Source organism: Xiphias gladius, chromosome 15 (genome assembly GCF_016859285.1).
Source record: "Xiphias gladius isolate SHS-SW01 ecotype Sanya breed wild chromosome 15, ASM1685928v1, whole genome shotgun sequence".
Classification (NCBI taxonomy): domain Eukaryota; kingdom Metazoa; phylum Chordata; class Actinopteri; order Istiophoriformes; family Xiphiidae; genus Xiphias; species Xiphias gladius.
In genome coordinates, this window is record NC_053414.1 from 11010593 (window position 1) to 11022514 (window position 11922).

An 11922-nucleotide genomic window follows, 5' to 3' on the forward strand; every position below is an offset into this window, starting at 1 on the left:
GACACCATGCTCCCCTTTCCCTCACCTGTTCTTTCCTCTCATTCATTTTATTCTTTTATTGTTTTAGGATGAGCCAGCGAGTTTCTTTTATGTCTGAGGACACAGAGTAAGTCTTAAAGCGTGAACCTGGTAGAGCTTCTGCATGGTAGCAACATGTACACGCTGTGCATGTTAGATTGCAAGATAATACGAATATACAAAACAGTAACACTGTAGTTATTACTTATCACTAACATTCAGATTTTATGGTCATATTTTTCTTTTAAGTTGTATTTTTAATTTAATTCTGTCAGTGGTGGAAGAAGTGCTCAGATCTTTACCTAATTAAAAGTAGCAATACCACAATGTAGAAATACTGTGTTACAAGTAGAAGACGTACATTCAAAATTTGACTTAAGAAAAAATACAGTAGTATTAGCATCAAATTATACTTAGTACCAAAAAGGACCATTACTCATCATGAAAAATAGACCATTTCAGGGTTGTAATTATTGATGCAATAATGTGTTCATCACTTTAATGTTGCATCTGGTAAAGGTGGAACTGATTTTAATTACTTTATATACTGCTAGGAAGTTTGTGAATTTCCCCAGAGGATCAATAAAGTCTGAACTTGATACATCATAGTTTATTTTTTTAATTGTATTTGGTTTTATTAACCTGAATCTACAAAGTAACGGAAGTTATCAAATAAATGTAGTGGAGAAGAAAGTAGAAGAAAAAAGTAGTATAAAATGGAAATACACAAGTACCTAAACGTTTTACATTTACTGTTGGTGCGCTACAGTGAATGCACGTAGTAGCTTTCCACCACTGAATTCTGTTATGTAGTTTTGTTTTTTTGCTTGTTTGTCTAAATTAGTTAAAGCTGCATACGCTAATACAAACTGCTCAACTAACACATTATTGTTCAGTTGAATGACTGCGTTTGGCTTGACAATTATAGTTTATTAATTTGCTCAGCTGCTTGTTTAATTGCCTTGTGATTAGTTTATCGACAAGTAAAACTTTTTTTTTTACTGTGCGGAGGTGTGGGTCAACACATATGCAACTAATATAAATCCACAATATACAGAAAAGAACATTAAGAATGATAATGCAATTTTTATGATTAGTGGACTGTTATTGGTTGTGTATGTCTTGTTGTGTAGTCATAGCTTGTAGAAGAAAGGTTGAAATTACCAGCAGACAATCTTTGACTGTGTCATTCATTTATTTTGACAAGCGGGCAGATTTTTTTTCTTTTCTTTTTTTTTTTCCCTCCCTGCTGGTTTTGATCTTTGAATGTGTGCTGTTTTTTTTAGGTTGCAGTGCATATATTTTGCGAAATTTTGTGTTTGAAATAGACACCGATGTTCACCAAAGTAAACAATGTCTGAAACAAATTTAAATATTTGTTGTTTTCCATAGCCAAGTTTGACAGAGTGAGCATGTTGGCTCAAGTGATTAAGTAATCTATACAAGATTATCCTGTCTCTGTCCCGTCTAGGAGTGTTAGTATGAGTGACATGCTTAATGAGGAAGAGATGGGACATTTACCCCCACTGAGCCAATCACGATATGAGCGCATGCAAGAGCAGTACAACAGCCTTCGGGAAGAGGAGGACCACTGGCAAGATGTAAGAAACTTATGACATTAAGATAGAGTAAGAACAGCTGTTTTCTTTGAAATAATAGAGGGGAAAATATTATGTTCTCAAGCATATTCAAATAAAAGCAATATCCTGGATTAACTCTACCGTTATTTGACTCTGTGAACCCGTGACAGGACTTGGCTCGCTGGAAGAATCGCCGTCGCAGTGCGTCACAGGAGCTGATCAAGAAAGAGGAAGAGAGGAAGAGGATGGAGAAGAGGATGAAGGAGGAGGGAGTTGATGGCAGCAAGAGGAAAAGCATTAAGACCTACAAAGAGATCCTGGAGGAGAAGTAAGTATGATATTGAGGCACTTTTTAGTGTTGCAAATGGCCCTTAACATGAGATAAACTCATTAAATTAGCCAAGTTTAAACCTCGATCCTTGAATAAATTAACATACAATATCAAAAACACTGCCTAGACACCAAATTTTTTGTGTCTCTCTGCTTACTCCTCCTTTCTAGGGAGCGCAGAGAGGCAGAGTTGTGTGAGGCCTACAGGAATGCAGCGACTCCAGAAGAGGCAGCCATGGTTTTGCAGCGTTACGCTCTCCGCTTCACCATCAGCGACGCAACATTGGACAGCCTAAAACTGCCCAGATCCACCTCGAAACCCAAAGTGCACCTAAGTCAGGTGGACAAAGAGCACAAGCCCTCATCACCTAATAATGACTCTGAAACATCAGAACCTCTGCGAAAACCAGAACCAGCTGTCGTAACAGAACCAAGGCACACAAAACCTGAAGAAATGGAGTCAGAAGCAACTGTTCAACACGAGACATCAGTTTCTGTCTCCACCAGCTCCCCAACACCTAACAGTCCCCTCGCCACAGACATAAACTTACAAAATATACCACCTCAGTCATTAGAACTTAATGAACCTCAATCCAAACCGACAGAGTCTCCAACCATACAGCAGAAACATCCGACTACAGGAGATGAACAGCCTCAGACCGAGCACACACCGCCTCAGATCGCACAAGTGCAGCCTCACACCACACAGCCGGTACACACACTCCCCTCCCCACCATCTGTGCCCTCCAGACCTGTCCCCCTCCTGGCAGCCAAACCCTACTGCCAGCCCGGAAACATGCCGTCTGGACATAAACCTGTCAAGGTGAGAGCGTGATATCAGTCAGTCATACCAGTAAGCATCATCTGATACTTCATCACTGAGACTTTAGCATTTCACCCAAGTGCCTGCCCTCACGCTTAGATTAAAGGAGTTGTTTGTAGCTTTTAGGAAGTTTTGCCATTTTGACTTCTTACCCAGTGACATGGATGCAGTCTTTATTTCTGTGCATGCAGTTTGAAGGTGCGTTGAATAATAAGTCTGTTTAGCTCTGTCAGTAGCAACAAGTATCAGCTTCTCAAAAAGCAGAAATGCTTCTTTGAGCTTCTCCAAGGAGGAGTGCTCACCTTTCTGAACAACATGTTGTGATTCGGATATTTATGATAATCATTTCTCTATGGATGGGAAATAATTTAAGGTCAGTCCTCTGATCCGCAACCTTTTTACATATTGGATGAATACAAATATGTATACTTATATACTTGCATAGATCTTCTGGTTGCTGCTCAGGTCGCAGAACACGCTCGCTCATTTATTCATGGTTTTATTTAATTTTATTTACATATATTCTGTAATTAGCATTGCTTTGCAATGTAATTTCCATAATAGTTTGTGATTTTTTTTTTTTTTTAAAGACGTTTGTTGAGAAAACTTTAACAATAGGCAAAAAAGTAAAATAATGAATCTAAGGGGTTTGGAGAAGATGTGTTTCAACAGGAGCTGCCTGATCCCAAAACACCCACTGAGCTAAGCAAGTTTACCATATCTTCAAACTGCTCACATACACCTAAAAATGGAATCCATGAGTTTGTGTGACTCTCACTAAGTAAGAAAATCGAGCAGTGAACTTTCCACGATCAAACTATCCTCACCATCCCGATCTTTTGTGTGTGTCCCACTCAGATGGACGGGTTGGTCCGCGTGAATGGCGAGGCAACGGAGGATTTATCTGTGTCCACCCGACCTGCCTCCCCTCAGCACTCGCTACAGGAGATTAAAGACGATGCCTCCAACCAGACAGAGAAAGATGTTCCCCCTGAGGAGACTGTGAAAAGTCGGGAGACAGCAGAGCAGCTGCCACCTCCGGAGACAGAGAAGTCAACCACCTCTACAGGCTCTGCCATCAGCTCTTTGGTTGGAGGCCGAAACCGTATCATCACAACAACTATTGTTACAGAGCTCACGCAGACTCTCGTGGAGCCTCATCACCTGGATATCCAAATCAATGGACAGGTAATACCTCAGGTGACGTGTTAAATACCTGTGTTTCTTGTGGTTTAACCCATTTACTATGAATCTTGCATACTTTACGTTCCTACTGACCATTTTCAAAAGGATACCATTGGATTTTAGACTGTTGAATATGTTTTTAAGGCGGACTATTGTTTCAGTTCTGACCTTTGCACTATAAACTCCACTTGCAGAAACTTCTGTCTAGCTTGAGAGAGATGATTCATCACAGTGAAAATTCTGTTGTGTTTACTGTCTGCATGGAAATACAGATGAAAGTGGAACCTTCCCTCCTGGAGCATTCAAGTGTTTACGGAAATCTTTGACACCAGAGACATGAGAATCAGCTGTTGATTCATTCTATTCATTAGCTGTGTTGGAGGAAAATTAAACCCTGGAGGCATGCCTGTGCACCAATCTGGACATTATTAAGGGAAATGAATTGAATTTGTGAATTTACAATACCACAAGCCAATAATTCAAATTGAATGTCGAGAGAATAAAATATACTTCATGCCCCTATTGGGAAATTTGCCTTGTGTGCATGGTACTTCTAAAAATAACAAATGCAATAGGGAATTCACAGACATAATACATTACACAATTAAAAAATAGTCACACAAGTACAGTCAGTACTAAACTCAACCATACCACGTGACGATTGCACAAATCCTGAGCAGAATTTTTTATCTCCCCTTACATTAAAATACCAAATAAGTACAACTGAATGTTTTGTTAAAGTTCAATTTACATCCGGGAAATTTATATCGTCTCAAAGCGGGTAAAAGTTATAATTCGCAGTGGAGAGAGCCTGAACTGAAACACTTTTGAGTTGTTGGCTGTGATGGATGGCCTATGTAAAGCGCGCTTTGAGTCTCTCCAGGTTAATTTTAACCTGATTTTATTGCATTTACATTAATGGAGGGTAAGGGAAAAACACTTTAAAACATCAAAAATCTTATACTGTGTTTTGAGAGAATGTTGAGTAGATATTTCATTATTATGTAATGTTCACTAAGTTGGGTAGAATACATCCAAAAACCACAGCATGGTCCATTAAATAATTTAGAAAATATATGAGTAGGCACAGGACAAGCAGACCAATTTTAAGTTAGCTGGCTTCCAGGAAATGTTGTATTCATTTAGTTGAATATTCAACTCTCAGGTCAATGGAACCACAGGAGTGAGTGGGATACCAGCACAGGAAGAAAAGGCTCAGTCAGCTACATCAACCAACAGCATGCAAGAATATTCTCCCACTGTCACAGGTAAAAGTGCTTTATTCCAGCTGGCTTCTCTTTTCAATCACTTATTATTTGCAGAACTATAATTTATACTTGTGTAAATGTAAGGTAATTTTCCCTGCAGACATCTGTACGATTTCTTTTAGCAGTTGTAAATTTTATTTTGTCTTTCTCTTCTTATTCCACAGAAGGACTTGAGGAGAGCAGTATGACTGTGAGTATCTCAGGGCAGTTCCAACTTTTTTTTCTTTCTGTTTCTCCTTCATTCCTACATTTGACCCTGTCCTGACCCTTCGTCTTCAGAAGTCGCTGTAGTCAGACTTGTCCTCTCACCTTTCCTCTCTTTCTGTCCTTTTGGTCCGTATATGTGTGTGTGTGTGTGTGTGTGTGTGTGTGTGTGTGTGTGTGTGTGTTTGGGGGTGTGTGTGTGTGTGTGTGTGTGTGTGTGTTTGTGTGTGTTTCCTTTTTGATCGGGTCTGGGTAGATTGAGACCCCCATGTTGAACTTGGCTAAACGTGTTAATCACTGGGTCTGGGACCCCAATGAGGAGCGTAAACGCCTGGAAAGGTGGCAACAAGAGCAGGAGCGCCTCCTACAGGTACACCTGTGGAATTGTGTGTATGTGCATGGCTCCGTGAATGTTTAGCAGAACACCGACGACACAGGCTCTTCTGGATGTTTGTATATGGTAGATGTGTTTATTTGTTTGTCATATTTGTGTTTTTGTGCATAACTGTAATTAACATGCACAGTGTCCCTCTGCAGGAGCAATACCAGAGAGAACAGGAGAAGCTGAAGAAGGAGTGGGAAAAAGCACAGCTAGAGGTGGAGGAGGAGGAGCGAAAACACAATGAGGAGGTACAAACACAGACTGACACACTTAAAATAAGGCACACTGTTTCCTGGTTTTGTGTGTCCTATATCTTCCTCTTTGTGTGTTTATTTTGTCTCCGCTTCTTCCAGGAAAGACGGATTCTGGAGGAGACTGTAACACCCCTCAATCCCACTGGCATGTTGAACAAGCGGTTTGGCCAGACAGAGAGGACTTCATCAGCTTCAGATAACAACGAGATGGAGAAGAGAAGTGTTCTCCTGCAGCAAAACGGCCAAAGAATCTCCGCAGGGAACGAGGATCAGCATAGATCGAAGCTGCTTTTTTTCCAGGGTGAGATTCACGCAGAATTACACACTGATATGCAGGAGGTGTCCACATGTGTTCGTGCACAGCTCAGGCTCTGTACAACCATGTGTTCCTCAGAGTGTCTGTGATACAGTTTTATTTCATGGTTTGTTTTTGTAGATTCTGCATGTGATGGTGAACCTCCAAAGAAACAGGAACTGTGGAAGACGGCGTCTTTAGACCGCAACCCACAGCTAAACCAGTCCCATGGTGTTAAAAGGTATGCCAGGATGCTTTGTGCGTATTTATGTTTGCATGAAACAGAATGTATGTGAAGTTTTTTTTTGTTGTTGCTGCCTTTCTGTTATTTTTCTCATTTCACATATTAGTAACACTTGGCTGATCAAATGAATGGATCTGAAATGCCCCTTTCAATGTAACGGGGTTTCAGCTAATTTGTTCGCATATAAATTAATGTATGAAGTAACCATGAGTTAATATTCATTAGCTGATGATCCATTAACCTTTAACTAATGACATAAAATCACAGTGGCTTGGTCACTTCTCAGTGGTGAGCAACAGGAATTCATGATATATATATGTATCAATTCATGCATTCAGTCGTCATGTGGCATGAATTGGCTATGCATTACCTAAGCATGTGTTTTTGTACCCATATTATAAGATTCTAATGGAGAACAAATGACTGGAAGCCCTACATGAATGTATATTATGTCCACATGGCAACCATTTGAACAGTGAACTTGAAATATACATAATTTATTCTTTCTTCTCTGTTCCTACGTATATACAGTTGTCATCTGAATTCACTGAAACATTTTACAAACATGTTACAGATGTTTTGGATACGCATGCAAGGTCTCCATTGTGTTTCTTGTTTTTTGACCACAGGTCTGGATCACATGATGTTGTAACAGGCAAACAGCAGTCCTCCTCCTCATCACCACAGCCTCCCTCACCCAGCAGGTAATGACACATGCACACATACAGAATAACACGTCGAAAAGAAAAGAAGGCGGCACTGTTTGAGTGATTGACTGAGAGGCTTAAATGTGGTGAATTAGGACTGGTAGCCGGATTATTGCCCATTTTTTACACGGCTGTGTCTCTGTGTAGGTGTGTTAGTGGGAAGAGACTATGTTCTGGTTGTTCTCAACCTCTGGGAAAAGGAGCTGCCATGATCATCGATACACTGGGACTGTTTTTCCACATACAGTGTTTCAAGGTACTGTATTATCCTAGTACAAACATGCACACTAACTATAAAACTTTATTCTTTATTTAACTTCATACAGGAGCTGCATTTGGCCTCTGTGTAAAGGTTTTGAAGATGTACAGAGTTTACTAAAGCATGTGTACTAAATCACAATTATCTCCAAGGTAGTGAACATACATAAAAAAGATGGTGGATATAATGCAGGAGTAAATAGCAGAAATAAATATCTTTGATAGTGCCCATCTTCTATGTTTGTATGACATATTCATCCATTTGAAGAGGTTGTCTAAAACAATCCTTCCTATGATTAATGTTAGTCGTTAACTGTATTTCTCTGCTCAGTGTGGAGTATGTGATGGGCAGCTGGGTGATGCCACTGCCGGGACTGACGTAAGGATTCGTAATGGGCTGCTCAGCTGTCATGAGTGCTATATTGCATCTCGGGGTGAGAACACACACACACGCACACACGCACACACACACATAAAGACACAGAAAGACGCACACAGACTGACACACAATGGTACACTCATATCTCGTCTTATATTAGTCATTTTATGTTAGTCCTGAGAATCATCAACCAGCTCTTTACCCCACATTCAAGAAGCTGGCAAGAGGCTGGCTCTGGTAGAGAGGGAGGATTACAAAGCGGAGGTTTTCTTAATTTCAAAAAATGTGGAATTGACTTTTACATATTCATTAGCAATGCTAAAATCACTAGCCATAACTGAGAACTTGATCCTGATGCGCGTCACACTCTTCACATCTCTTTTCCAAATGCACATGAAACCCTGATACCTGATAAAAGAGGGGACAGGTGCTCATATTCACACTTTGGCCAGTGTGACTGAGAAACGGGTATTAACTTTCTTTCTATGTGGTATTTAAAATGTCCTTAAAAGTCTTAAATTTGGCTAATTGCTGCAGAAAGTCGAGTTCAGAAAAATACGAAACCTGTGTGACACAGTCCACCTTGTCTGGATTACTGAAAGCAACTTTTTACTGCTTTCACACTTTCCTAACGAGTCTTCTGTTGAAATTTATATTAGCCTTAGTCCTCACTGTTACATGCCTAACCTTAACCCCTTCTCTAATCTGAACCTAACTCTAAACTTTACCCATTAATATAAACGGGCTTAACCTTAAAAAAAAGTAAGGTTAATAGAGTAAGCCAAACTGACAACATTAACTCACCAATGTCCTTATTTGAGAGGTCTAACAAACTGGCTCCTACAAGAATAAGATCAGACAACCACTGACAGCTCAGACATTTACAGCATAGCCTTATTATTGACCTTATGCGGCCTGCCCATTTTTTTCAGTTGTCTCATTTCTGGTTTTGTCTTTTAAATTCAGGCTTCTGTTGCTGGCTGGAGTAAATACAAGTAAAAAGTCTCTGTCCTGATTGGTCCGCACAGCCTTATATAAATTTCTCCGTGCTGGGAACACACAGATTAAAAAGACGATCTTTGGCGCAAACTTACATTTGGCATTCATTAGCTAGCTAACTAGCTCAAATCGCTCGCTGCATGATGCAGTAGCTGTTACTTTGGTGAAAATGGATGCTTATTGGTTATTAAGTTATTCATATTATTTCCAATAAACAATCACTAAACCAGCTGATTTTTACTTTGTTGGTCTGAAATCCGATTTATGAATCAAAACATCTTTTCACCCATTTATGTAATATGTATTTTATTGATAATATCATTTGAAATGATAAACTTGTTATACAATAAGAAGCCCATGTCATGGGAACTCAGACTGTGTCTAATAGTATGATTAACCAAAATGAGGCATCACTGTGACTCTGTGGGTGAAGAAATATTATAGTCGCAGATGTTTAAATGCAAACAATCAAACAAACTTTTTCTGTTAGGACCTCATATTGTCATAAACACATAATAATACACAAAAGCCAACACCCAACCAACACACTGACCAGTCACCCCTCTGATCTGCTCTAAGGGAAAGTCTGTCATTTTCTTCCAGCTCTGTCAGTCGTTCACGCTCTACGTTATATTATAAAACTGGTCTGACATTTGACAAAAAAGTAGGCGCGAGGTGGTCACATTGCATTGTGTCGATCTACACAATGCCACACATTTCCACTTCTGGTGTAGAAAGGACATGAAAAGACAAAAATAAGTGTTGGAGCATGTCCTTGTTGCTGAAACACGGGTAAGTTCAATAGGTTACGAGAGCAGACAGTTGTACAGAGGTTAATGCATTGTCATGTGTGTGCGCGCAGGCAGAGGACAGCCCACCACACTATGATGACCTGCATTAGAACTGGAACCCCACCATCACCGTCGTAGTCTGCGATTGGGCGGAGAACGATTCTAGAACCTTGAATCACATTCTGGAACACTCTCGGAATCTCTTCGGAACTTTGGAATCATCATCATTTTTCTTTCCTGAAATGCACAAGCAGCTTTATGGATGTTTCTGAGAGCAGAACACGTGGAACAAAAGACACAACATCACATGCACATACAGTATAGTATGTGCGTCTTAACTGTCCACATGTATACACTTCCTTTTACTATGTGTAGCATGGACATAATTAAGAAAACCAGTATGTTTAGGCCTAAGGACATCCATACGTAGCACCGTCAAGACACAAAAATAAGGATCTGTTCTGTAACAAGCTAAACATCTTACGCTACGAGCTAAACGCTACTGTCTTTAACACAACGCAGTCTCAAAATGTTGATTCATTAACCCCTGCTTCTGCACTGATCGCGTGACTCCACTCCGAGTGTGTCGTAAACTGGTTTGGGTTGGATAACTTGAAGTAGCTTGACCATTATAATGCCTTACCCATCATACTTTGTCATTCATTTTGGGTTTTGTGTTTACACTTCTGCATGAAACAAGAACATATATAAGTTATTGTGAGTATTGCTCAGATGGATAGTGTGAGTTTGACATAGGTTGTTATCTTGTCAACAGTTGAACTTTAGCTTTCCTCTTGTATGTTGTACATCACAACAATATTTTAGAATTTTTGGGAATCTTTCTAACTTACACAAGCTTTTCTTTCTTAATTCATTTTACGGGAATGAGAATGCATTGAATGAAGTAATAGTATTTGTTCCTTTGATTTTAAATATTTTCTCTTTAAGACGTTTTAGCCATTGTTTATTCTCATAGACTGACTGCATCTCAATCAGTGCCTTATGTAATGAATGCGAGGGCTAGTGTACTTTATGTGCAGGAGTATTTCTCACTCACAAAGACCTCTGGGTCTTGGCACATTGTGTGCGTTTGTGTGCATGTGTGTATGAAATAATGCATAGGTAGGTATGTGGGTATGTATACAATGTGTGATTTGACTTGAAGCACAGTTCCGTACCAGCAAAAAAAAAAAAAAGAGAAAGTCAAATGGATCAGCCACTCCTAACCACCTTCTGTTCTCTTCCATCCTTTCCCATGAGCTAAACCAATGACACAGTTATTTGTGGATTCCCTGTTAATTACACCCTGATAATATATCAGTTCACAATGTCCTAAAATCTCTCCTCATCTGCCTCTATCACAAGTGTTGCCTCCCCAGAGTCTGAGCTGAACTGCTCTCTGTGTGGTTGCCTCTATCTGGACACCTGACAGCGTCTTCATCACTCAGAGGAATAGAGCGCCTAGTTCATTGTCTTTTATAGCAAGTGTATGTTTATCAATAAAATATTTTAAATGGGATGCTGTCTGTTTTTTTTCTTTGAGTTTTGAGTTTTAATTAAGATGAGCCAAAAGTCTGTAGTTAAAGGGGTGAATACATTGTGACTTTACAGTAAATTGTCCGAGCATAGATCAACCTATAAACAGTGGAGTTAGAATTATTCAGATACTTCAGTAAAAGTATGAATACCACAATGTAAAAATAATCTGTTACAAGTAAAACCCATGCATTCAAAATCATTGTTTAGTAAAACAATAGTATAGTACAGAAGTTTTATTTACAAAATGTTTGCATCGCATTGAAGTGTTAAAAGTAAAAGTACTCATCATGCAGCAGAGTGGCCTTGTTAATGCTATATTATTATACTGTATATTACAGTATATTATCCAGATATTTTACTGATGCATTGCTGCGTAAACTGCATTGTAATGTTGTAGCTGGTGTAGCTAATTCAATTACTAAATATATACTGTATGTTTGTATGTGTTGGATAGCTTATTCTATAACATAATATTTTACAAGATCATCCCATGTGTTGTATGTCAAATATTAATCTGCAAAATAATTCACAACTATAGCTGTCAGATAATTGTAGTGGAGTATAAAGTACAACATTCCCCTCTAAAATGAAGTGAAGTAGAAGTACAAAGTAGCATAAAATGGATATAGTCAAGTAATGCACTTTCCATCACTGCCTACACGACAC

At 39.3% G+C, this 11922-nt stretch overlaps 1 protein-coding gene across 1 annotated transcript in view; it reads left to right on the forward strand.

The window, feature by feature from the left end:
• The window catches only part of LOC120800511 (LIM and calponin homology domains-containing protein 1-like), a 34489-nt gene extending 23270 nt beyond the window's left edge, over positions 1-11219 (forward strand). The window contains exons 10-23 of the mRNA XM_040146662.1: positions 68-106; positions 1490-1619; positions 1769-1926; positions 2100-2751; positions 3610-3939; positions 5102-5204; positions 5369-5394; positions 5946-6038; positions 6144-6345; positions 6481-6580; positions 7213-7287; positions 7438-7546; positions 7880-7982; positions 9789-11219. Coding sequence (XP_040002596.1) covers positions 68-106; positions 1490-1619; positions 1769-1926; positions 2100-2751; positions 3610-3939; positions 5102-5204; positions 5369-5394; positions 5946-6038; positions 6144-6345; positions 6481-6580; positions 7213-7287; positions 7438-7546; positions 7880-7982; positions 9789-9814 — 2146 coding nt within the window. The 3' untranslated portion in view covers positions 9815-11219. The remainder of the gene's footprint in view (positions 1-67; positions 107-1489; positions 1620-1768; positions 1927-2099; positions 2752-3609; positions 3940-5101; positions 5205-5368; positions 5395-5945; positions 6039-6143; positions 6346-6480; positions 6581-7212; positions 7288-7437; positions 7547-7879; positions 7983-9788) is intronic.
• Positions 11220-11922: the final 703 nt, after the last annotated feature.